The sequence below is a fragment of the Pleurodeles waltl genome, chromosome 10, assembly GCF_031143425.1.
Source record: "Pleurodeles waltl isolate 20211129_DDA chromosome 10, aPleWal1.hap1.20221129, whole genome shotgun sequence".
NCBI lineage: Eukaryota > Metazoa > Chordata > Amphibia > Caudata > Salamandridae > Pleurodeles > Pleurodeles waltl.
The window spans coordinates 623,509,353-623,535,195 of NC_090449.1; the positions used below are offsets into that span (position 1 = coordinate 623,509,353).

The 25,843-nt window shown below is 46.3% G+C and overlaps 1 protein-coding gene across 1 annotated transcript in view; it reads left to right on the plus strand.

The window, feature by feature from the left end:
* The window catches only part of NUB1 (negative regulator of ubiquitin like proteins 1), a 316,976-nt gene that overhangs the window by 178,737 nt on the left and 112,396 nt on the right, over nucleotides 1–25,843 (plus strand). Inside the window, exon 13 of the mRNA XM_069211094.1 lies at nucleotides 19,408–19,554. Coding sequence (XP_069067195.1) covers nucleotides 19,408–19,554 — 147 coding nt within the window. The remainder of the gene's footprint in view (nucleotides 1–19,407; nucleotides 19,555–25,843) is intronic.

Sequence of the window (25,843 nt, forward strand, 5' to 3'; positions counted from 1 at the left end):
CCCTAGTCACTGGGTGTTGTAACCGCCAGGCATCCACTAGACCCCAGGCGTCTAGCCACCCAACTAAGTTTTTTGCTGTTTTGGTTGATGTTGCTCCCCGCAGTGGGGGGGTAGATCTATCTAGGTCCGTGTCGAGCACTGCGTTGAAGTCTCCACCTATCAGTACTTCCCCCGTGTGTTGACGAGTAAGGTGCCTAGACAGAGTCATCATAAATGTTGTTTGGTCCTGGTTGGGGGCGTATATACAACTCAGGGTCAACTGGAGCCCCTGTAGTCTCCCTTCTAATATGACAAACCTTCCCTCATTGTCAATGTTGGAGGAATCAATCGTGAAGGGGACCCCCGCCCTAATCCAGATCAGGACTCCCCTTGCGTAAGCTGAGTATTCTGTGGCAAACACCTGCCCCCTCCACCTCCGCCTTAGTTTCTCTCCCTCTCCGAATGCGAGGTGGGTTTCCTGTAGCATAGCTATCTGCACCCCTCTCCTTTTTAGAAAGGAAAGGATCCTATGTCTCTTAGCAGGAGTACCCATCCCCCTGACATTCCAAGTTATGATATTATAGTTCGCCATCCTATTCTAAAAGCCTGCTGTTTGAAGGGCCGGCACGCCCCAGGCCCCAATCGATTCCCCCGCAAGTATGTACCTTCCTCATGCTCGTACCATTTCGCACGTGTAGCCGATATAACTAGTAACTGCAAACCCCAACTCCCCATCCCCAGGGCACCTTCGGAACTGTAGGCTGCCCAATAAGTACTGCAACACAGCAAATTATTCAAACACATCACTACAATACTCGCCAGTCAAGACTGACAGGCAAGAGTCAGGTTCGGGGGGGCGGCCAGGTCCGGAGGGGCCACTTCGTTTCTTATCTTGTCTCGCCTTTCAGCGCCGGTGCGGGGTCGATCTATGCAAGATCATCAGCGGTCTGCGGGGTCACTTTTGGCGCATAAGTCGAGTCCCCAGAGCCGTCGGGCGAAGACACTACCGTATCTTCCGATTCTTCTTCGGAGATCTCCCGGGGCGGCGATTCTCCACCCACCTTGGGCGCTGCCTCCAGGGCCTCCCTCTTGCCAGTTTCTCTCTGTGTCCTCGTTGGTGCTAGTCTCTGGCGGTCTCTGAGTCTTTTCCCCTTCGGGGCCCGCCGGGTCCCGCTCGTCCCACGGCTTTCCGGTGCCGGTCGCATCGACCGTGTCCCCGACCTTTCGAGCCATTCCCATGCCTCCTCTGGAGCTTGGAAAAACGTGGTCTTCCCTTCCGCAATCACTCGTAATCTTGCTGGGTAGAGCAGCGAATACTGTATCCCCTCTTCTCGCAATGCTCTTTTAACGGCTAGGAAGGAGGCACGCTTGTTTTAGACCTTCAAGGTGAAGTCAGGGAACAATGTCGCTTCACCATTGGCTACTTTAAACGGGCCCATTTCCCTGGCTTTCTGTAAAAGAATGTCTTTGTCCCTGTAGTGCAGGAGCCTAGCTATTACTGCTCTCGGTGGCCTGCCAGGAGCCAGTGGAGTAGCCGGTACCCGGTGTGCTCGCTCCAGTGAGTAGAAGGGGGTCAGACATCCCGGTGCGACAACTGTGCGTAGCCATTTCTCCAGAAACTCCAACATATTCGGCCCCTCGGCTCCTTCAGGGAGGCCCACCACGCGTATGTTATTCCTTCTGTTCCTGCCCTCTGCGTCTTCAGCTCGCTGTTCAAGCTTCGCCACTCTGCCGACCAATGAAGTCACCTCCGCTGATACATCATCGTGTTTTGGGACTACTTCCGCTAGCGTTGCCTCCGCTTCTTTTACTCTGTCAGCCAGTTTGTGATGATCAGCTCTCAGGAGGCCCACCTCTATCGCCACCTGATTGATGTCGCGCTGTAATGTGGATTTGGTGTCCTCAATGGCACCCAGTATTTTGTCAAGAGTGTCTTGCATTTTGCTTTGCGGCTGGCTTTGCGTGGTCTGTTCATTCTCCCCCAGTGGTGCATGTGCCGGGGTATCCATGGTCTTGCTCTTATGCTTGCCCTTGGGGGGCATTTGCCAGGCAGGTAGGGGCGACTCGGTGAGGCTAGCGCCCAGTGCGCTTAGGTCCAGATCCGCCAGTGGTCCCCCGCAAACCGAGTGATCTCAAGTGCGTCGTGCTCAGTCCCCCAGTCGCGCAATTTCTACTCCATAGGCAGGGGATCAGTTTTTGGCTAAAACGGAGCTGACATGCTATTGTAGTTCTGCGTTGCTGTGCGCATAAGTGTTTGGTTCAGCAAGGACTTTCGATCTGGACCGGTCCGGTCCACCAAAGGGGGCCCCGCACCCGGCAACACGGGCCCCCGACCTCCAACACTGGAAGATGACAGTAAGTGATGTCAGGCGATTCCCCGTTGTCTCGCCCCACAAAAGACAACCAGTGCTCAGCTTAGGGCGCCCGAGCGTAGCAGGTCGCGTTGTCGGCCTCCAAGGGTTCCCGGGCAGCAGACCCCAGGGCTCCGGCCATGCGTTCCCCATGGGGACACACTCAAAGTGGACTCCTTACCGGGCAGCTCCGGGGGGCCCCTCACCTCCGTATCTCACTAGTCTGCGTAGTCTCTCAGTCAGGGGGCATCAGGCTCCGTCCCCCAAGCAGAAGGCCGGTCCGACGCCGGCAGGCGCCCCCAACAGACGCTCCAGGCCGCACCTCCCCCTCCGGGTGGGCCCGCTTTCGAGGTCAGCGCGGGCGCCGTACCCCACTCCGTCCGAGGCCGCGGCCGCAACCCAGCGGCAAACCGCGTGGGCCCAGGCCCGCACCGGGGTGCACAAGTCCGTCTGAGGCTGCCCCTCAGGGCCGCGGCCGCACCCAGGTCGCTCCGCCCGCGTCGGCCGCTCCTCCGCTGTACTCCCGCTCGGGGAGCTCCCCGGCACAGCGCGCCACCGCCCCGCCGGCCGGCCGGCCGGCCGGGCCGCGGCCTCCTCACTGTCCCGAACAGCCCGAGACACTCGGGCCCGCTCCGGGGGGGCAAGGCCGCACCTCCGCGACCCCCCCGGCCACAGCACTCGCCGCTCTCCGTTCCGCACACCGGACCGCCCGCCACAACGCCTCCAGGCACCGGTGCAAGGTCGGCCCCTCCGGAGCCAATCCGTCAAGCGTGCGCCATGCTCGGCTCCGTGGCCACGCCCCCCTCCTGTCAAGTCTCTTCATAGTTGTATTGACACCTTTAACTCTGCAGACCACATTTCGCATAGCAATCCTATTTGATGTTGCATCAGTAAACTGCAAGCATTGTTAGTCCAGCTTCTTCCCACTGCATTCTTACCTGGCATGATGATACTTTAATATGGCAAGACCATCGTACTATCCACTTTTTTTTTATCTAAGCGACATCTCACTTAGGAGGAAAAAAAGGCTACATCTATGGAATCCATAAGGGGTGCTAAACTTCTACATTGATAGGACTAAGAAATAGCAGGTAGATGGTCAGCTTTTTGTTAGATTTGCCAATTCAAGGAAGAGAAAAGCGGGTGTGAAACAGAGTTAATTGAGATGGATTGTCATTTGTATCAAACTGTGTTGTGCCCTGGACAAAAAATGATTCTGCTGAGGACTTCATGGCTCATTCCACCAACACAAAGGCAACAAGTACAGCCCAGGCTCAGAGTGTCCCTGTTTTAGACACTTGCCAGGCAGTCACTTGGTAATCGGTCCACACTAGTATCTGAACTAGTGTATCTGTTCTCATGTCTGCAGAGAGAATTGTATTGTCCCCTAGGTCCTGCAGAACTTCCTGCTGTAAAGTCCACTCTTCAAACCATCTCCTTGGCGGGAGCATTACTGTGGCATTGAGGTGAGGAATCACTTTAGAAGTATACCTCAGAAGAATAATTTACCTAATAAGAATGTCTTTCTGATGGTTCTATCTAACTGCACACTTCTCACCGTTCAACCTCCTCTCAATTCTCTGGAGTGGACTTTTAGGAGTTATTAAGGGTCCAAGTTAGATTTTGCAATCTGTTTATGTTCTCTCTCTCTTAGTCATACTCTGCGTCTGAGAGCGAAAAGACCAGTGAATAAAAGTGATGTCTGATGTCTGTGTCCATAGGGCAGGGGGACATATCTGTAGCTCCATGTCATGTCCAGAAGTGGAACGGAGTTGCGATGGCCAGAGTTGCAATCACAGTCCGGCACTGGCCTAAAATCATATATGTGCTCAGAGAGTGTTCACCAGAATGAGTAAAATGTAAGGTAAGTAACCCATCCTTGTAAGTCATATAATTGTAATTACTCCCTAGGGTAAGGGCATAGAAAGATGTTCTTATCATGACTTTCTTATAGCAGAAATGCTGGTGACCTGGACAACCGAAGAGCGCATCAAACTGGCTTTCATTGAACAGAGTAGGACTGCAGTCATAGAAACGTTTTTTTTTTTTTTAATCTTCTCATACTTTTTCCTTTTCCTTTCTTTGCTGTTGTTTTCCTTTCTTGCCTTCTCCTTCATATTGCACTGTCCCCAAGAGCTTGAGCATCGTCGGTTAGCATATTATTATCAATTACTACTTACCAGTGCACCTGTGAACGACTATTGAATTATGAAAAATAGAGGAGAAAGTCATATGTTTTCTTCCTTGAGGTTATGCAATGACACGCTCTTTTGCCACAAGTGCATTTGTGGCTGCGCCCATTGTATAGTCATACAACTTTGACATAGATAAATGTGCACTTGTTTAACATTCTAGTTCCAGACATTATATGTACATATTTTAAAAGACTTTATATGAGTTGTGATTGTGCAGGTTGGCTTGGAAGAGATAGTGGGATTAGGCATTAAAAATATAATCGTAGAGTGTGATATGTTTTAATCACATTTGAATGCGCTAGGCAAGAAATTCACTTTGCAGCAGAATAGCCTATCCGGATAGTCTGATATAGATTCAGTAAAAGGAATTTTGTAGTGCATTTTAAACAAATATTGTGTGTAGTGAATCCCTTTTCCCTTCAGCTACATTTAGATTAAGGGGCTGAACTAAGACCCACCTTCTCATCTTCACATATGTATAACAGTACTTTGAAGCCCACCTTAGCTGTGAAAGCAGGGGGGCCAGGAGAAGTGTCTTTACCAGTAGTACAAGGTGGGTCACCTGTCTGCAGGCCATGTGAGATGAGATTCTTTGTACAAAGAGCTGGAAGTTATTGTCTGGGCTGGCCTCCTTGCCTGCATACTGTGTAGAGCTGGTGTCTTGGTGATGGCTGCCATCAGTGTAGGCCCTCTGGCCTCTCTGTACAAGGGCTCTACATGTAGCCATGTAATCAATGTCATCTGTGACTGACACCTTCTGCAATTCCTGTCATGTTAGCCACCAGCACTTTGCATGCTGGGGTCTTTTGAGCCAATACTTGCAATGTTAAAAGCTAAAGTACACGTCTCACAATGCACTCATAGAAGAAGAAAACAAAAGAGTTATGATGAATATCAATTCATGGAGTGATACTGGCCACAAGCCCAGGATGAACATCTCAACTTGGCTCAGGAGCTGTAGGACATTTTGTAGTCGAACCAATAAGGTATTATTATTATAATATATGAATATGAATAGATAGATAGGTATGTATAACTGGTGAGACTTGGCTGCTGCCCTTAAAATTGGAGACAGGAGGGTATTTTGACAAGATTTCTTTCATGGCAGCAGTAAAGTATCTAGGAAAGAAGAGCTCCATATACAATCACAGACTTGGTCACAGCATGTTGCAGACCTCTATGAAGCCCAAATCACAGATTTCAACTTTCCTGAAGTAAGTGCCCTGGGTAACACTCTAAGTAAGGAATATCTGAACATCTCTATTCATTTTACTTTGGAAAATACTATTGAAGGTACGGAGTCCCTAAAGGCTGGTAAAGCTCCAGGTCTCAATACGATTCCGGGAGATATCTGTCAATCAGAGCTTGCTGTCTGGAGGCCTTACATCACCTGCTAACTAATGCAGACTCAACTGGTGATTAGATTCCTGTATCTCGGAGAGGAGCAGAGATCATCCTAATGTTCAAAAACAGGAAGAGAGATAATCCTGGGAATTGCAGGCTAGTCAGCTTGATTAACACCATACAAAAGACTTTCTGCAGACATAGGGCCTCATTTAGAATTCGCTAGACGGGTTACTCCTTGACAACAGTGAAGGATATCCTGTCCACAGAAATCTAAACCCATAGAATATAATACAATTTAGGTTTCGGCGGACAGGATATCCATCACCGTTGAATGCAGTAACCGGTCTGTTGAGCTGTAAATCAAGCCCATCGTCTGGCAAAAGTCAATAACTGGTTACATGACTTTCAAGTTCTAGCCTGCTTTTTGGCAGGATTCAGGGCTAATACAAGTACTATTTACCTGGTCTTTCTACTGATCTGGAAAACAATTAATCTTAATCAAGAGCATTTGTATGTGATTTTGTGAGCAGGACAGCTTTTGATTAGGTCCCCCAGGCCCAATTATTGACTGTACTGAGAAACACGAAAACGCTGGAAACCTTGTTGGAGCGAATAATGCGGCTTTATGGTAACAACCACTCTTAAGTAAGATGCGGCAGGAAAGGCAACCTGACAGATAAAATCGCTTTGAGAGAGCAGTCCGTCAGGGCTGCGTTTTAGCTGCTGCACTGTTCACGCTGTATGATTGAGCTACCTGCCTTTTTGTTTGTAGATGATGCTCTAATAATATCAAAGACACCCATGGGCCTGCAAATATTGCTTATTAAATGTTCTACGTTTTACAAGCAACATGGTCTAGAAATCAACTCAAACGAAATTTATGGCCTTCAACCCTAATACATCCCTTATGGAGAGGGTATATCTGGGTGCCAACTGTGCTAGAGGGAGTGAAGGAGTTTGATTATCTGGGGAATGGTTGGCAAATTTCACTACAGATTAATCAAAGCCAGCTATTATCACAGCATAGAGCATGTCTTTTGCCCCAGGTTTCTAGAGATTTATTGTATGAAAGCAGTTGGGACAGATTTCTATGGCTGAGGGATCTAGGAGAATAGTACTCTATCAAAGTTAGTCACAGCACAAAATAGATTCATGAGATCTTTTTAGCTTACCGCAAAGTGCCCCAATTACACCTCTGCACTTGGGTTGGGCCCTAAAGAATATAGCACATGTTGCTAACATTAAACCCGTAATTTATTGGGTAAGACTTCAGCCTATCAAAGTTTTACATCCCTATAAGAATGCATTTTCTGAACTGAAAGGATTGGGCCTAAGGTGTACATTAAATTGTTTTTTTTATATCAAGTCCTGGTTTTACAAGCTGGACATGAGCGAGACTTGAGACAATCCTCAGTCTATCACCAAGAGAAAACTGTAACAGCTGAAATTAAGGTATGAGCCATATGTTGGTCAAAGGTGGCTCATGGAGACAACCTTTGGAAGCTTGACAGCAAAATTTCTTTACTTCAAATGTAAGCTGAATTTTGAACATTTTTGGACAAGAGAGAGCTGGCAAGCAGCTCAGGACAACACCTCACTTGCAGGGGCACACATATTTCTCATTCCTACCTCCACAACTGTTATTTTCTCTCTCATTTCATTCTCTTACAGTGTTTTTTTAGTTTTTTGTTGTGTTTAACTTTTTTCCCCATTCTTCAGTATAGGTTTTTGCACATCATTCTTTTCTTCTTAGAGGCCTGTTTTTACATGCCAACACTTTTAGTTTTGTCCCTCCCAACTTTACATGTGCTTTACTGTTTTTTCTCTGGTGGGTGTGTGCAATAGGGCTCATGACAGCACTATATTGCTTTTTACCTAAGCTGACAGCTTACATAAAAGTTTAAGATGGTGTAATTAAGATAAATTAGAAATTTACCAAATCGTATCAGCAATTATGAAATGCACAGTACACTAGTGTTTACTCTGTAAGTGTACTTGTGCTCAACAGCAAACGCTTTCCCGGGCTGAGAAGGATTACAGATTTCCGCATGAGCCCAAGTTACATTCTGCTTTACAGCTTTAACTGCTCTTTCGAAACAAATTTCTGGAAAAAATAATTTGATCTCAAGGGCTAGGTTCCTGTACCTGCAGCATTTGAGAAATCTGAAGCCCTCACTTTATGAATTCCAGCTGTTACTTCCTTAGTCCATTAATGCTCGATAATCGCATTTGTGTTCCTTTTATCCTTTCTCACTAAGGCTTTTTGGCAGAAAGCCTTCGTCATCAATAACAACCCTCAAGTCTCCAGGCATGAACTGATGAAAACAAGTTTTAACCTTCACATAAAATTGTGAGTAGGAGCTTACAGAATGACGAGTGAGAAGTGAAAAATTGCACAATGTCCTGCTGCACCAGAAATTGCAGGCTGCTCTAAACAGAGGTAAAGTGAAATTGTTTAGCTGGGGGTACCTGTAGTACATGCAGTGGAACCACAAGGGTCCTAACTTCAAAGCCCTTCTTTCTTCAGAACAACTCCATGAACTCTGCCCACTGCTCTGGCCCATCGTAATTCCTTACTCCTCTCTGTCCCTGAGAGTTGTGCTCATACAGTGATTAGGAACCTGGCTTTCTATCTAGTGTGTCAATGTAGATACTACAGACATTCCTTGTTGGTAGATAGAGGCTAATAATTATAACCCTAAATGCTCTCCTTTGTGGTAGTGTGTGCAAGCAGTTTAGGCTTATCAGAGGGCAGTGTTAAGCATTTGTCGAACCCACACAGAGTCAATAAATGGGACACTGAAGAAGAAACTCTAGACCAATTTAGAAAAATAACACACATTTTTATATATTTGTAATACCAAGAACTTATTTATTGAGTAAGTACTTTTTAAGTTAGCAGTTTTGAAGAATACAGACAATTCCCTTGTATTGACTTTAAAGCAGTAATATTATCCTATGGGAAAAGGCAGTTAGCAGTGACTTACAGGACCAGTCTTCTGGGTGAGTATGGGGCAAGGTCCAAGGCATCACCAACAGGTCACCTCGGGGGGCACTGTGGCATCCAGGGTGCAGAGGTGCTCTTCAGCATTGGGTGCCCCATTGATTTCAATGGGAAAATGATCCTTTGACAAAGAGGCTGTAAGCAGGCACTGGGGGGGGTCAGTCTGGGTGAATCCACAGGGGGATCAGTCCTTAATATGCTCAGGCATGTAGGGACACCACTAGTCCACTTCTCCTTTGGCTGTGAGGCATGGGTGCAGTGGTGATTTCTCCAGCAGGGTTGCACTGCAGGAGGCCCTCACTGTTTGTGGTAGCCTATGAAAAAGGCTGCAGGCATAGACTGGGGGCCAGTAAGGCCAAACCCATAGGGGGACTCAGCTGTGGAGGGTCTCAGGATCCCATGGGTACTGTTGGTCCACTTCCCCTCGGGCTTGGGGCACAGGAGCAGTGGTGCTTTTAGACGTCCGGTTACAGTGTTCAAGAGGCTCTCGCTGTTCGTGCTTTTCCGTGGACACAGTCTGCAGGTGTGACCAGGGAATCAGTCTGGCGGAACCCAAGATGGGGCAGAGCTCTTGAGGGTCTCTGTGCCCCAGGGGGCACTGTTGGTTCACTGCAACTTGGGTTGGGGGGATTTTGTGCAGTGAGGGTTTGTCTGGCGGGGTTGCGCTGGCAGAGCCTCTTGTTTCAGCCTTTTTGGTGCCTGCAGACGGGTAGTGAAGCGGCTCCTGTGCTCCAAGGGAGATGTTGCTGGCCAGTTGAAGTCGTGGGTCACTCTTCCACAGCTTTTGGAGATGACACCACTTTCTGGACAAGCCAGGTCTGAGCAGGTGTCTGGGACAGCAGGCAGGGTGGCAGGGTTGGCGCCAAGCCAGTGGCTGCTCCTCAGTTCTAGCACCGTAGGCTCTTCTTTGTCCTTTCTTCTCCAAGCAGACAAATCTGATTAACTGGTGTCGGGGGGAGGGCACCTAAATGCTCAATTTAGGGGCGTTAAGGGGAGTGAAGTGTAGTAGCCAAACGGCTACTTAACCCAGGGGCCACTACACGTGTTAGATGACCACTTCCTTTGGGAAGTGGACATCACCCTGTCCCTGAGTTCCTAATGTCACCACAACCAAGATGGTGAAATCCTAATTTTCTTGTTCCCTTCAGGTAGCCCACATTAGGGGTGTGACTGGCCACGAGGTGTAACATGCCACCTAGAATACCTAAATTCACTCTTTTCATGCTGCCAAATGGGCCTCAGGGAAGGGGACAGCATCCTCCAGGTGTGGGGGGGAAGCCATGCTCGCATATCAAAGGGGGTGTGCTCTTTAAAGCTCCCTCCCTTGACATGCTAATTTACTAGCCTTCCTGCTGGAGGAGGTGTAAACACTTTCTGGCAGAGCAGTTTCTGACCTCTGAGAGTGGGGCTGCCATCTCCTAAGAGGTCAGAAACAAGTCTGTTGTTGCAGACTGGACAGGACCAGCCAGCACACTAGAGGACTCGTAGGGTTCAGGGACTACCTTTAAGGTACCCTCTGGGTGCATGTATCAATCAGTCAATCAATCAAAGGATTTATAAAGCACACTACTCACCCGTTGGGGTCTCAAGGAGCTGGGGGGGGGGGGGAGCTACTGGTCATAAAGCCATGTCTTGAGGCGTTTCCTGAACGTCAAGAGGTCTTCGGTCTGGCGAAGGTGGAGCGGTAAGGAGTTCCAGGTCTTAACGGCTAGGTAAGAGAAGGATCTTCCTCCGGCGGTGGTGCGGCAGATGTGGGGGACGGAGGCAGAGCGAAGATTGCGGGTTGGGGTGTGGAAGGTGAGTCTGTCGTTGAGGTAGGCTGGACCTGTGTCGTGGAGGGCTTTGTGTGCGTGTATGAGGAGTTTGAAGGTGATCCTCTTTGATACTGGTAGCCAGTGTAGGTCTCTGAGGTGGGGGGAGATGTGGTTGCGGCATAAGACGTCAAGAATGAGGCGGGCGGATGCGTTCTGGATTCTATGCAGCTTTGTTTGGAGTTTGATTGTTGTTCCTACATAGAGGGCATTTCCGTAGTCCAACCAGCTTCTGACGAGGGCGTGGGTGACGGTTTTCCTGGTTTCGACGGGGATCCACTTGAAGATCTTGCGGAGCATCCGCAGAGTGTTGTAGCAGGAAGAGGAGAGGGCCTTGACCTGCTGAGTCATGCTGAGTGTGGAGTACAAGATGAATCCCAGGTTGCGTGCGTGGGTGGTGGGTGAGGGCGCGGTTCCTAGGGAGGTGGGCCACCAGGAGTCATTCCAAGTTGAGGGGTTGGTGCTAAAGATGAGGATTTCTGTCTTGTCTGTGTTTAACTTGGGGCAGCTTGATTCCATCCAGCTGGCGATCGTGTGAAGTCCGTTGTGGAGGTTGTTCTTTGCAGTTGTAGGGTCTTTCGTGAGGGAGAGGATGAGTTGAGTGTTGTCTGCATAGGAAACTATGTTGATGTGGTGGGTTCGTGCGTTGTTGGCGAGTAGGGCCATGTAAACGTTGAAGAGCGTGGGGCTGAGTGATGATCCTTGGGGGACGCCACAGATGATTCTGGAGGCTTCTGACAGGAACAATGGGAGGCGGACTCTCTCGGTTCTGCCTGCGAGAAATGACGAGATCCAGTCGAGTGCCTTGTCGCAGATTCCAGCGTTGTGGAGGCGTGTGCGGAGAGTGTGATGGCATATCGTGTCGAAGGCTGCGGAGAGGTCCAGGAGGTTGAGTGCTGCTGTTTCTCCTTCATCGAGGATGGTCCTGATGTCGTCTGTGGCAGCAATGAGTGCAGTCTCGGTGCTGTGGTTTTTGCGGAATCCGGATAGGGAGGTGTCGAGCGCCTTGCTGTCTTCCAGGAATCGGGATAATTGGCTGTTCACGATTTTTTCAATGGCCTTGGCGGGAAGGGGAGGAGGGAGATCGGCCGGTAGTTCTTGGGGTCGTCTGGGTCTGCCTTTGGCTTCTTCAGCAGGGCGTTGACTTCTGCGTGCTTGCATCTTTCTGGGAAGGTGGCTGACTCAAAGGAGCTGTTGATGGTGTTGCAGAGGTGGGGAGCGATGATGATGTTTGCTTTATTGAAGATATTGTGTGGGCAGGGGTCCGATGGTGATCCGGAGTGGATGGAGGCCATGGTGTTGGCGGTGTCTTCTATGTTAACGGGGGTCCAGGTGTGGAGGAGGTGGGTGTTGCTTGGGGCGTTCGGTTCGTGGGTGTTTGTAGTCAGTTGGTGGGTCTGGGGGTTGAAGCTGTTGTGGGTTTCTTCTATCTTTCGACGGAAGTGGGTTGCGAGTCAGTTGCATTACTCCTGTGATGGCGGGGGTTCGTTGGAGCAGGTCCTGGGAGTGGAGAGCTCTTTGATGATGACAAAGAGCTCTTTACTGTTGTGAGCGTTGGTGTCAATGCAGTGTTTGAAGTGGGTCCTTTTGGTAGTGCGGATCAGTTGGTGGTGTTTGCGTATGGCATCCTTGAAAGCGATGTGGTTGGAGTTGGTAGGTTTAAGGTGCTAGGTTTTTTCCATTCTGCGACATAGCCGTTTGGATTCCTGTAGGTCTGGGGTGAACCAGCTGGCCTTGATTCTGTGGAGGGTGTTTTTTTTTTTTTTTTTGCGGTGCGAGGGTGTTGATGCAGTCTTCTATCCAGCGATGCAGGTTGATGGCGGCTGTGTTGGGGTCCAAGGGGGTGGGGCCCGGGCGAGGGTGGAAATCAGTTGATCTGTAGATATTTTGCTCCAGTTGCATCGGGGGGGTTGTGTGCGGTGGTGGTGAGTGACTGGTTTCTGGTAGGAGAAGTGGATGCAGCGGTGGTCTGTCCAGCTGAGTTCGGTGGTGTGGCTGAAGGAGACGTGGTTTCTGGCTGAGAATACGGGATCGAGTGTGTGGCCTGCAGAGTGGGTGGGTGAGGTGATGAGTTGTTTGAGGCCGAGGTTGGCGAGGTTGTCCAGCAGGTTGGTGGTGTTGGTGTTGTTGTTGTTTTCTACATGGAAGTTCAGGTCGCCGAGGAGGATGTTTTCTGTGGAGTCGAGGGCGTTGGCATTTACGATGTTGGCGATGGCGTCGCAGAATTGAGAACGGGGCCTGGGGGTTTGTAGATCAGAGTTCCTTTGAGGGTGGTGTTGGCGTTGATGTGGATTTTGAAGTGGAGGTGCTCGGCGAGGTTGAGGGTGTCATGGGTGCTACTCGCGACTTTGATGGTGCTTTTGTGGACTATGGTGATTCCTCCTCCTGGTTTGTTGGTGCAGTCTCGTCTGGTGATTTTGTAGCCTTCAGGGATAGCTATGGCTATGTAGGGTTCTGAGGCTGAGTTTGTCCAGGTTTCGATGAGGAAGGCGATGTCCGTTGAGGTTAGTAGGTCCCAAAGTTCAATTGCGTATTTGTGGATGGAGCGGGTGTTGAGTAGGTTGCAGCTGAGGTGGTTGTTGGCAGGTCTGTCGCGGTTCTTTAGGGTGCAGGTGAAGCGGCAAACTTGGCAGGAGAAAGGTCCCTTGGTGTTCTTTGGGGAGGACTGAAAGCAGGTGGGGAGGCGTCCTGGATTGAAGGCGTGGGGGTCACTGGCAGTATAGTGGCGTGGGGAGGTGTGGGGGCCTTGCGGGCCAGGGGGAGTGGCACTGGGCGCGGCCCGGGCGCGGTCCTGGCACGGACAGGCGCAGACGGGCTTGCCTTTATTAATAAAACTATCAATGGAATCAGTGTGGGTTTATTTATAGGTTTATGATGCCAAACTGTATATGTTTCAGTGAAGCTATCACGTAGCTGAGTAACTCGTTTTGACTGGTGTCCAGTATATACCTTAAGATGTCTTTCTTGTTCACTTGTAATGTCTAGTAATAGAACTAGACATAACAAGAGCATATCTGCTCATGCAGATATGTCCTCATATAAAATATAATGCACTCTACCTTCGGGCTCAAAGTCCTGCTGCAGGGGTGGCTTACTGATATTAAATGTAGTGACTTTGACATGGCACACAGGAGCGTGCCATTTTATGTTTTTACTTCATGGTTTACACCATGTCACGCGGCCTGCAATGGCAGTCTGTGTGGAATTTGTGTGGGTTCCTTAAGGTGGCATGAGATGTGCTGCAGTCCTTAGGGACCCTCTTTAGTACCCATGCCCTAGATGCCAGGGTTACCATTTACTAGAGACTTTCAGCGGTGCTAAAGTCCTTTGCCAGTTGTGTTACAATTAAACATCACCTTATTTGAAGTAACGAGCACGGGCACTGAGATCTGCACTGCCAGAGTCAAAAACCAGCATCCAGCAGGTTAAAACAAAAACCAAGTTTCCTACAGAGCGTCAATATAGATACTGGAGACAGATGATACCTGATGCATTGTCTGTGAAGCTACCTTTTGCTTTAGCTGCAGACAGTAGGAGACTTTCAGTTTCATGACATGAAGGCCAGCGGACGGGGTGTGAAACTCTCCTCGGGCAGTACACCCCATCTTTCAATCATGGCTTTCAGTTCTTTCACCAAGATGGTCAACAGGCTTCTTATCTTGATTAAGTGGCTGGCAAGTGGTTACACTCCTTTGTGGGTACAGAAATATGTGATGCATCCATATCTGGATCTGTAGAGTGAGTGTCCATGGCAGTGTCTATGAGGTGTGGCAAACAGAAGTACTTGGGGCATGTGAGTTCTTGGATTTCATCAGAGAGCAAGACAATATATGGATTCCATAGCTCACTATGAATCACCTTGCTCAGTGAGAGTCAGAGTAAGCTTCTCCATTCCCAGGATGTTTCAAAGGCGGTGTATCCATCCTCAATGCTTGGGAATAAACCCTGTGCCCCAGTGTGTCAAAATATTCTGCAGAGCTGCACCCAAAGCTAATCCAATCTGTTGTCCCTTGCGAAAGTGAGCATGTTAGGTAGCCCCAGTACTGTGTAGGCAGGGAAGCGGGGTACATGTGTGTGCAGGTGTATATCTGTGTCATCCAGGATATTTGCCCAGTAAGCCACAAGTTTCGGGTAATTGCACGGTACATGTAATAGAGTTCCTGGTAAACCGCAACCCCACCAACAGTCAGTGCTGTGTGTGGGATTGCCTCTGTGCAGGCGTACTGGTGTGAGGTACCAATATGTAGCAATTTTAGTGGCTGTTTCTATACTGACTGTGTTGGGGGCTGAGTTTTTTGTGCCGTAGTATATGTCCCCCACTCCTGTTGGTCAGCTGACACCCCAGTTCCAGTTCCCAGTGCTTTTGACTCGCTGATCTCATCTGTAGGGGCGGCAGGCAGAGAAGGCCGTAAAATTTAGTTATTAGGCGTCTTTACGACATTGGGTCTAACCTATAACTAAATGTGACTCTTACTTGAATTGTGTGGTATTGAATTTGTATTTAGTTACTAACCCTAGCATTGATTGCTTCATTTGTGTGTGTGCGATTGTAGTAGGATAAATGGCTACTCGGAGAATCAATCAATAGATGATGTAATGAATGCCTACTTTCATGCATTCAGTAATCCACCACACACCCCCACAACAGTCACTTACGTGGTACTTTCTGTTGTAAGCAAGACCTGTTGGCTTTGACAATACTTGTGATCAATTCCAGCAGTTAGTGCTTTTGTTTTGAACCGTGGAAGAACAACAGAATAAAATAATTAAGCCCTTTTTTAACCTTCTCACTGCTGTGATCGTAGAAATGTCGCTATGAAGACCTACGTCATTACAAAGTATGTTGCCTTTTTCCTCACCACAACATTATTAATTGGGTAATTTGTAAATATTTTGTTTCAGAAGAGACAGGGTCTTAATGGAGCCTGCATTTCAACTGAAGTACTCATCATTTGACATGCCTAGAAAAAGGAAAACCTGATGAAGTTTGCTACCTTAAGAATAAGAAAGCTCAGAAGATCCACAGATATATGCAGAGACTCCAGATTGCTAATGCAGGGATGAGATTTTGACATAAATGCTCCTCTTGCTTTTATGGCCTATCTTGGTGCTCTCAATTTACTTTTTATTTCTTTCACTTTGTGTAAGGCGCTATGTGCTATGCAAACGTGAATGCTCTGTGAATGGGTGACAAAGAAGAAGTAAAGATGTAGGAAACATGATGATTAGTTTGGGTGTGTTTAGGTCAGTGTTCAGTATACCAAATTAATATGAAGTCAAAATGGTGAATTACTGCTGATGGGGAGGGCCACAGTAAGTGGTTATTCTGGTATTAGGCATAAAGTTGGCAAGAGTAATGGAAGTGAGAGTCTGGAACACAGGAACCGCTCCTATTCATAAACAGAGTCAATAGACCAGACCTAAGGTTTGTGAAATTTGAGAATGTCAACTTCAAGCCTGGATTTGTGGGGAGGGCTTCTGGTGTGATGGACTTTGGACACTAAGGGCCAGATGTATCATCACGGCCCTTTGCGATTCGGAAATAGCGATTTTTAAGAAATCGCTATTTCCGACTCGCAAAGGGCCATGTATCACATTTGCGAATCCTTAATAGCGATTTCTTAAAAATCCAAATGCTATTACCGAATCGCAAATTGCGATACCGGCCCCATTCGCAGCTATGGGCCAAAAATTTTCGCATTTCCAAAATTGCAATTTCTGAACCAGAAATCGCAATTTTGGAAATGCAAAACCCCACGTGCTGGGGGCCTAAGGCCCCCTCTGCTGCACCCCCAAAAAAAATTGGGGGACATGTAAGGTGCACACATGCCAAAAGAGCATGTGTGCTTTACATGTACAATTTAAAAATGCATTTTAAATGCATTTTTAAATTTTGCACATGGTTACCACCAAGTTCAACTTGGTGGTAATTAGCGATTCCTAAATGCCAAAATCGCATTTAGGAATTGCTTCTTACATGTGCAAAGGAATCGCAAATAAGGAATCCTTATTTGCAATTTCTAATTTAGAGAGTCGCAATTTGCGACTCTCTAAACAGGGTCGCAATTTTAAGGAATCGCTATTTTAGCGATTCCTTAAAATTTCGTTCAGAATGTATTTTATACATTCTGAAATGGCATTTTGCATTCGCAAACGGGCATTCGCACCGTTTGCGAATGCAAAATGCTTTCATACATCTGGCCCTAAGGGTCTTACTGCCAAATATTGTACCGTTTCACATAGGAATGCCCACATCTCTGCATGTCTTGTCAGAACCCCTCATATTATCTAGCTACACAACCTTGGATACCTCAGCATCTAAAATCCCAGCCACAGTATTAGAGATGTCTCCGACATGCATGCTGATTAGATGTCAAAACCTCTTCATAAGCCAGTCTACCCCTTTGTTAAATTCCATATCTCCTTCATCATTCCTGACGTTGATAACGCCACTGTTGACACAGTAAATATGCCGATTTTGATAGGTCTCCAAGACCACATGTATGGCGGCACAAACTTCAATACCCCCATAAATTGATTAGGAAGGTGGGGAATTACTGAAAGGTGAGAGAAACTGAAGAAATATTAGAAGTAAATAGGCACGCACAAAGATGTTGATAGCTTCCTTTTTCAAGTCAAAGTATATAGAGAATGAATACTATTACACCTCGTATCAAATTAATCCATCTGAGTTTCTTGATTAGCCAGGTCTTGCAACATACAGAGTTTTGGACCCTTGGCGACCACCACATTGCTCTCAGTGAGATGCCTTTTATCACTGAAAGAATTTCCTTCTCAAAATACAATATCTTGTATGGATCACAGGCACATATTCACAAAAGAATTGGTTGCAATTTGTGACCAGTATTTTTGTAGCCAGTAAGGAGCAATATGAACCCATCTATTGCAAATGACCATCTTTTGTGTCATGTTGCCCCTGAGTTTTGTCTTAACTTTTTGTTACGCATGCAACTCTGTACAATTTACCGCAACTCGCCATTTGGAAAGTGTGTATTCTCTCCTTTAAAAATGATGAAATTGGTGTACACCTGATTGGCACATTTAACTTACCTACAAGTCCCTAGTGCACCCAGGGGCCCGTAAGTAAAATTTCACCAGTGCTCTGTAGCACATGTTGTGCCACTTGCTTCAGTGACACATCAAACCATCCCTTGACCTACCAATGTAGCCTAGAAAAGTTTTAAAACTGCCTATTTGACCTTTCAAAATAAACCCTTTTGACAGGCCTAAAACTTCCATTTATTTAAATAATAATAAGTCGCCCCAAAGGTAGGTTTTAGTGCCCATAAAGAGGGTATGTGACATTTAAAAGTAGGACTTGTAAAAGGTGAGTGTTCCACATGTACTTGCAGTAGAAAAGCCTAAAAGCAATTTTTATAGTGGTAAGGCTTGCTGCTTCCACAGAGGAACACTTGATTACATTATTATACCTTATAATACTCATTTTTGTTTGGTAACAGTTAGAAAAGTATATATATTTCAACAACTCTTTTTAATAGACAAAACCCAATTTAATGGTAAAGTCAAATTTTAACTAACTGTTACGGGAAAAGTATTTTAGAAAATCCCCTTCTCTTTGCCCAAAGCATCCAAGGTGTTTCTGTAACTATTCAAACTGTCAACTAGCAGCTGATTGCTCCCCTGTAGAGAAGTGTGAATTGTGCCCAGGACAGGGACGATGGGCCTTGGGCGTGGAGAGGCACTGTCCTTCCCTTTTCAGGATGTCCTGGGTGCTGTGCCCAGGTATTTGTTGGACTTCAAAGAAGACCTACCCAGTCACGGGCAGATATAGCTCACACCGAGGCCTGTCTGTGCTATTGTCCCTGTAGTCAGGCTGGCACCAAGCCCTGAAGGAGGAAGAGCTGCAGCAGAACTGGTTTAGTGACCACAGGGGAGGGATTGCTTGTTTCTAGAGCTACACCTCTGGGTGGTCACAGGAGCTCTAACCAGGGGAGAAAGATTATGCCATGTTGTATTTACGGAGAGAGAGACACTGTGGGGGATAGCTTACCATAAGCTTACCATGAAGCATTTCCTCTGAACTCACTGACACCTTCAGCTCTGGAAGAAAATGTATCACATTGATCATCTATGTCCCCTCGCCATTCTGTGTGGTGTTTTTGATTTTCATTTTTCAGAGACACTTTTGAATTTTTACATGGATCCAGTGGCAAATGTGATAGCTGAGCTAAGTACTATGTATATTGTTTATCTGTTCTTGATAGTAACCTCTTACAACTCACATCTAAGTCCTAGACCCTACATGTTTTTTTTTTAAACATTATTCTGTTTTCCAGTGCACTTTCGTGTAATGTTTCCTGTGTTAACTTAATCTCTATGCTTGCATTATACAAATAATTGTCAAGGTTTGGAGTATATAAATAATGTAGAGAGATAATGTTAATTCTGTGTCAAATTTTCATGGAGTGCACGTCGTATTAAGAATGCAGAATAAGATGTAACAGATGGATGAATAATAGCAGTTGCATCATGTTTTGTACTTTCCACTTCTACATGTAATTGCTTTCACTTTTGGTTGCTGTATTTGAAAGTCCGTTTTAGAGAGTTATTTTGAGGCACACAGTTGCATAACTAAAAAATAGTAGCATTATGAATAAGAAAAATGTGTTCTTTGGTTTACTAATTTTGAATTCAATTTACTAATATACTTTGCTTTGTCTTTTGTTATCAATTTAAAGGAAAAGGCAAGAATCAGAAAAGAGGAGAGAGCGAAGCGCAGAAAAAGACTGGATAAAATCAATACGTTAAGAAGCATGGGATATTCTGAACGGATTGCCTCTGAGGCCCTACATAATGCAAATGGAGATATAGATCGAGCCCTAAAGGTTAGCTATTGCATTCTGTTTAACATGTGTTTATTATATAAAGCTTTTAAGTATAATACAAGAGTTGGGATCAATGTGCATGTGTTTCCGTTCTCTGGTTTGACCAACATCAGAAACCATTTGCTAATTCTCAACATCATGTGATGGGGTACGTGCCTGAAAACAGCGCTTCAACTTGCCTGCATGACCACGTCAACTATTAAATCCATGTATGTGTGGGAGAACACAGCAAAGCGAAGTAGACCATTCCATCTGCCAGAGTTAAGCTTCAAGATCCACAACCTGTAGAATATGATATCAAGGTGCAATAGGATAGAATCCCCAGAACGTCATGTGAGTTTTGTTCTAATGGTGCAAAGTGACACTGCACTACATATTAACGAACTGCAACTAATGGGAAAACAAGTGTATGCATGTATACACCAATAATTGTATGGTCTGTAGAGAGAAAAAATGTTTGATAAGTATTAGTAAATGCTGTACTCTTTTCTTTCCATTTAAGTTGTCCAGTTAATCTGTAGAGTGAAGATTCTGGGCAACCATGTCGTCAAAAGACTCAAACATTTCCAAGCCAAGCACTTAAGGCACCATTTAAATTTTCATGAACCACCCATTTGTTTTCAGAAACCATTATTCTGGTGCCAGGGAGTTGGCACACCTCTGTGCAGTAGATTGTTTTTTTTAAATCAGAATTAGGTTGTTAAAGATTATGTACCTCTTTGGTCTCTCTGCACTTACACAAACTATATAGTGTTTTTCAGCTCATTCAGGGCTATGTACTGGTGCAAACCCTCATTTGGAAATAGTTTAATTTCGTTTTACCAGATTTTCCCAATAATTTGTTGCATTTCTCAAATCGATAAATATAAAGCCCGAGATGATAACCATGTTAATGTTGCTGTGAAAATCTGGAGTTCAACAGTACCAAGTATATATGGGGTTTCAAACAGAATGTAATATACACCATTGTTAGAAATGGGGTTTCTGGTTGGCGTGGGATTATTTGCAAAAATATGTATCTTACATTGTAAATATATATAATAGACAAAAAACAACATGAATCATAAATACTGTGCATATTACGCAATTACTAAAATACACCTCGTTATCCCGACAGGGGAGGTGTCACTACGACATACAATATTACATCAGGGCATACAAAGCAGCAGTGAAACACATGAATCCCCATGTCTCATAAGTACTGTGCATGCTCTGCAAATCCTGGAATGATGCTCGTTATCCTCAGTAAGCAAGAATTAAAACAATATGCATCATGGTGTCCGACTGTGGAAAACAGACCGGTACCTAGCCCACCACATTTGTTGATGCAAAATTTTGGTTGTGAAAGTATGCAAATCACCAATAATTATAGGGTGCCAGGAGGCTTGCTCTCCTATTAGGGAAATTATAGTAATCAGGAGCCTCCAGACGAGAATTGCATTCATCAGCCAGACGTAGGGCACAAGAATCCCTGTGCGCCTACTGTTCATTCCACAGTAACTGTCCCCGTAATCCGATCCAGAGCGCAGCGTCAGTGGAAGACTCGGCCCACAAGATGATTCTCAGCAGTACCAGTGACCCCAGGTACAGTCTAACAGGTTGGGGCACTCACACACTGTATGTGGTGGTGGGGAGACCTCCCTTAGACCCCCACAGGCAAAGTGTACTCAGAGCAGCTGCCTTCAAACGTACGGTTCAGCTGCCTAGGGTACAAGAAATAAAGCTATACCACGCGCCCGCTGGGACAAGGAGCAGCAGCACTGTTCCAGTGCATGCCTCCAATCCTGTAGCCCTAGCTGGCGGGCGAGGGAGAATGGGGAGCTGTTGTAAGATGCACACTGATAAGGGAAAGCTGTGACCGCGATTTTTCAGCACAGTGTCTTCTACTACCACAAGGAGCTGTGGTAACAGGCATGCTGACGAGGGAGATCTGAGACTGTGGTCCTTCAGCGCATTGTCTTCTACTAGCCCGGTGAGCTGCGGTAACAGACGCTCTGATGAGGAAGAGCTGTGTCGACGATCCTTCACTGCGGTGTCTTCTCCTAGCACCGTGAGCTGTTGCAACAGATGTGCTGACGAGGAAGAGCTGTGACTGTGATTCTTCAGTGCGGTGTCTTCTCCTCTGCATGGTGTTTCCAAACCGTGGGATGGGGGGACCTCCCAGAGGGGGTGTCTTCAGGCAGCAGCACCGGGGAAACGCATACCACCGTTCACAAATTGTACTCACCCAACAAGGTAGGCGATGAACCGCTCACCACACACTAGATCACAGAAAGAAGATGCAGTGCTCAGCACGCGCTAGATCAAACAAAGATGCAGCGCTTGACCTGTGCTGAGTTAGGGCACAAGGGAATCAGGCACATCTCATTTGGTAAAGCACCCTGCTGCCTGGCTTCTAGGAATTTGAGTCCCACTGCAGAGGTGCTCGGTGACATTCTTTTAGGGACCTGAGTTTGCAAAGAACAGGGGAGGGCAGACCAACATGCCTTGGTGGAGAACTGGGCACAGAGCAGGAAGCAGCAGGCAGGTAGGCTAGCACACAAGAGTCCCAATTGCAGGGTGACAGTCTCTCCAGCAGCCTTTTAGGCAAGTGGGCCAGCACCCCACAAAGCAAGTAACTCCAATTGTGGTTCCTCCTGGCAATACCACAGTGCCTTGAGAGAACAAGATCAGGGACCAGCTGGCAGCATGGCAACAAGCACTAAAACAATCCAGTGAGTCATTTGTTACCCAGCAGACAGCAGGGAAACAGTCGAAGAGCAGCTCAGATGAGTCCTTTGTGCAGCGCAGCAGTCCTTCCGACAGAGGTTCAGTCCCAGTTCTCAAAGTGCTCTAAAAACTTAGGGTCAAGGCCCCTGTACTTATACTTCAAAATGTCTTTATTCATTGGGTGACTTCAAAGGAACCCTTTCAGGGTAACACAACCCATCTCAACCTAGCCCTGGCTCCAGACATCAGTAGGAGGTAAATCAGCCCTTTGTGTGAGGGCAGGACCCAGCCTTTTGACAAGTAAGGTATGAATGACCTCTCCCAACCCAGGATGACTACCAGTATGCAGATGGATGCAGATGCCTCTCCTGTCACACTCAGTCCCTCCTGTGTTGTGGCTGTCTAGAAAGTATGCACAATGTGTAACTGTCACCCTGCCCTAGACATTGACTGGAGTCAGACTGCAAAGCATATAGTTATAAGCATAGAGAAATGCACACTTTCTGAAAATGGCATTTCTAAAATAGTAATGTAAAATCCAACTACACTAGTAAGCAGTATTTTTCACTATCATTCCAGACATAACAAACATGCCCATGCTTCTCCTTTCAGGTCAGTAATAACCACTTAAAAATATATAAGGGGATTCCCAATGCTAACCTATGAGAGGAGCAGCCCTCACAGTAGTGAAAAAAACTAAATAGGCTGGTTGTCACTACTAGGACAAGTAAAACATAAAAGTACGTGTCCTGCCTTTTACATGCACAGCACCCTGCCCTAAGGCTACCTATTGCCTACATTAGGGGTGACTTAAGTGTAATAAAAGGGGAGTTTAGGCCTTAACAACTAGTTTGAAATGCCAAATCAATGTGGCAATAAATAGCACATGCAGGCCCTAAAGTGGCAGGCCTGAGACAGGTTTGAAAGGCTACTTTTGTGGGTGGCACAGTCCGCACTGCAGGCCCACTCGTATCATTTAATATACAGGCTCTGGGTGTGTGGTATATCACTTTACAAGGGACTTACATGTAAATTACATATGCCAAACGGGTGTAAGCCAGTCATACCAATTTTTAGGGCAGAGAGCACATGCACTTTAGCACTGATTAGCGGTGGTAAACTGCCCAGAGTCCTAATGCCAAGAGGAAGAGGGTCAGGAAAATAGGAGAAGAAAGGCAAAAGGTTTGGGGATAACCCTGTAGAAAGGGCCATTTCCAACAACCATCGGTAATGGAATATTGACACAGGTCATGAAATTGTGACAGAATCACTCTTTATGTACACTGCTCATTTAATAACAGATATCAAAATCAGAGCTATATGACGAAGTATAAAAACTATTTGTTTTCTAATTCTGAACGACTTATGAATCTGTTGGTGCCAGCCTGGCATCCCTTGCCCTGTAGGGGTGGCCAGTAAAACACTTTGAACATAACACTTGTCTGCTTTTTAGCAGTTTTATAGCAGTTGTTTTGCTGAAACAAGGTAATTTGCTCCAGTATACTTTGCACAAAAACATATCCCTGCAAAGACGTGGCCACCAACTTTGTGTCTCTGGAGCTTAAGGGTACCAGACATGCTTGTGAGTTGAGGGTGCTCACAGTTGATAAAGTGGGTGCAGTGCATGTTGTAAGTTAGTAAAGCATCTGCAAGTAAAATTCTGGTTTAAGGTACCTGTCTTTTAGTCACAGGTAGCATTGCTGTGCTAAATAGTAACTATATACTTTTTACATTAGTACTTCTTAAGATTTCTGTTACTGAGTACCAGACTCTTACACCCTGATTGCCTGACCACATTGTACTGAACTTTACATTTGCCAGGTTTTTAGCTCTTTTAAAAAAAAAATCATGATAACGTCTGCCAGTATCCCTTGCGCAGGAACATATCCCTTGCACAGCTTTACCCAAATCTGATTTCTCCTAGGTCTTTTGTGTATATGGTTATCAGACATTGGTAGTTTATCCGTAAGTTTGAGCAGGGATCCACACTGCTGATTCCAGGGAAAGATTTTGATGGGCTGCATTACATTAGAAATGTCTGCAGTATGTGGTAGTGGAGTTGGTCAACGCCCAGGGGAACCTACCAACTCCAGACTAAAAACTTGAGGCACCGGGGAATTCATGGTGATGTGTCTTGCTTGAATCCCAGAATGTCTTATTATCCAGAATTCCCTGCAAATTTCAAATATGGGTTAAAAACTCACAATGTCTTCCGTTTTCTGTGATAGGACACTCCAGAGCTTCAGGCAAATGGCAAAAGTCTTGTGATCCAGTGTTCCCATACTTCTCTGGATGGAAACAGCACCCCACCCTCATATAAGTGGGTGGGCCGATTGGGTCCAACTGAAGATCCCATTGACACTATATTGACATCACAGGGTCGGATATTTGATCTGTTCCTTCAGTTACAGTAGGTCCACCCACACAAGTGAGATACTGGTTTTATTGTTAGATGTTTTAGGACAGTGGGTGGTGGGAGATTTTCTGCTCCCCACATATTTCAAAACTTTCTATTGAAGAAATGTGAGTATTTTTTATTGAATGTTTGACCAGTGCCGAGAATTCTGAGAAAGAAAATGTGGTGTCTGGGCTTTATGTGGGTTTTTATGCAAATAAGAAAAACCCAAACAGCATCTGTGCTCCTCTGCGGGGGACAGACTTTTGTTTGTGCCTGTGCCCTAGCAAGGAGCCAGGTGTGGTTGGATCTTTTATAAGACAAAAAGAAATCCAAGCAGTGTCCAGGCTTCCCGCTGGAGCACAAGTGAGTGTGTCTGTTCTCTCTGGGTTTTTGTCTCTCTGCATACTGCGGCGAGGAGCCAGGCACATTGTTGATTTATTTATTTTTTGGTCGTCTGTTGCAGGACTGTCGTGGTTTTAGCAGAATCTGTACCATTTCATGATTTTCACCAGTATCTCATTATTTTGAGGCCTGGAGAGATGCTTGTCTTCAAATGGCAGTCCTGTAAGGAGGTGTTCTACCGCAGTGCAGAAGCAAGAGGGATGCTGGTGTACACATGGCTGGGGGCTGTGCTTAGTACAAACCTGATGGTAGCATTGGAGATGAGCTTTCCCTCCTCTAATATACCCATTGCTCTTTTGCTATACGCTTCTCTGAATTGCTCAGTAATTCCTCTGTCTCCCGCTTAAACGCCTGTCATATCTTGGAAGCAGACTGATGGAATTGACAATGCAACAGTTTGAAAGGCCCTAATGCAACACATTTTCATGCTGCATCCACTTTCTTACTCTCCTTGTCTGGTGTGGGCCTATCTCCCGTGCCATGCCTACCTGCTTTCTTATGTGCTGGATTGATAACCAGAAAGTCATGTGGAACATGGCCACCAAAGACTATAGTCTTATGGCACGTCTGTGGTGTGGTGGTATGGTTGTGTACAGCTTTTCCTTTCTAGCAATTGGGTAGGCTCTGAAGTATTGTACTGCAACATTTGTAGAGTGCTTACTATCCCTACATGCAGCACTGAACTGCTTCCCTTCATTATTAGCATGCTCCTCCATGTAGGGTGTGTGGTTGGAAAAATTTAGTTTTTGTCTTGATCCTATGTGGGAAGTGTTTCTATGT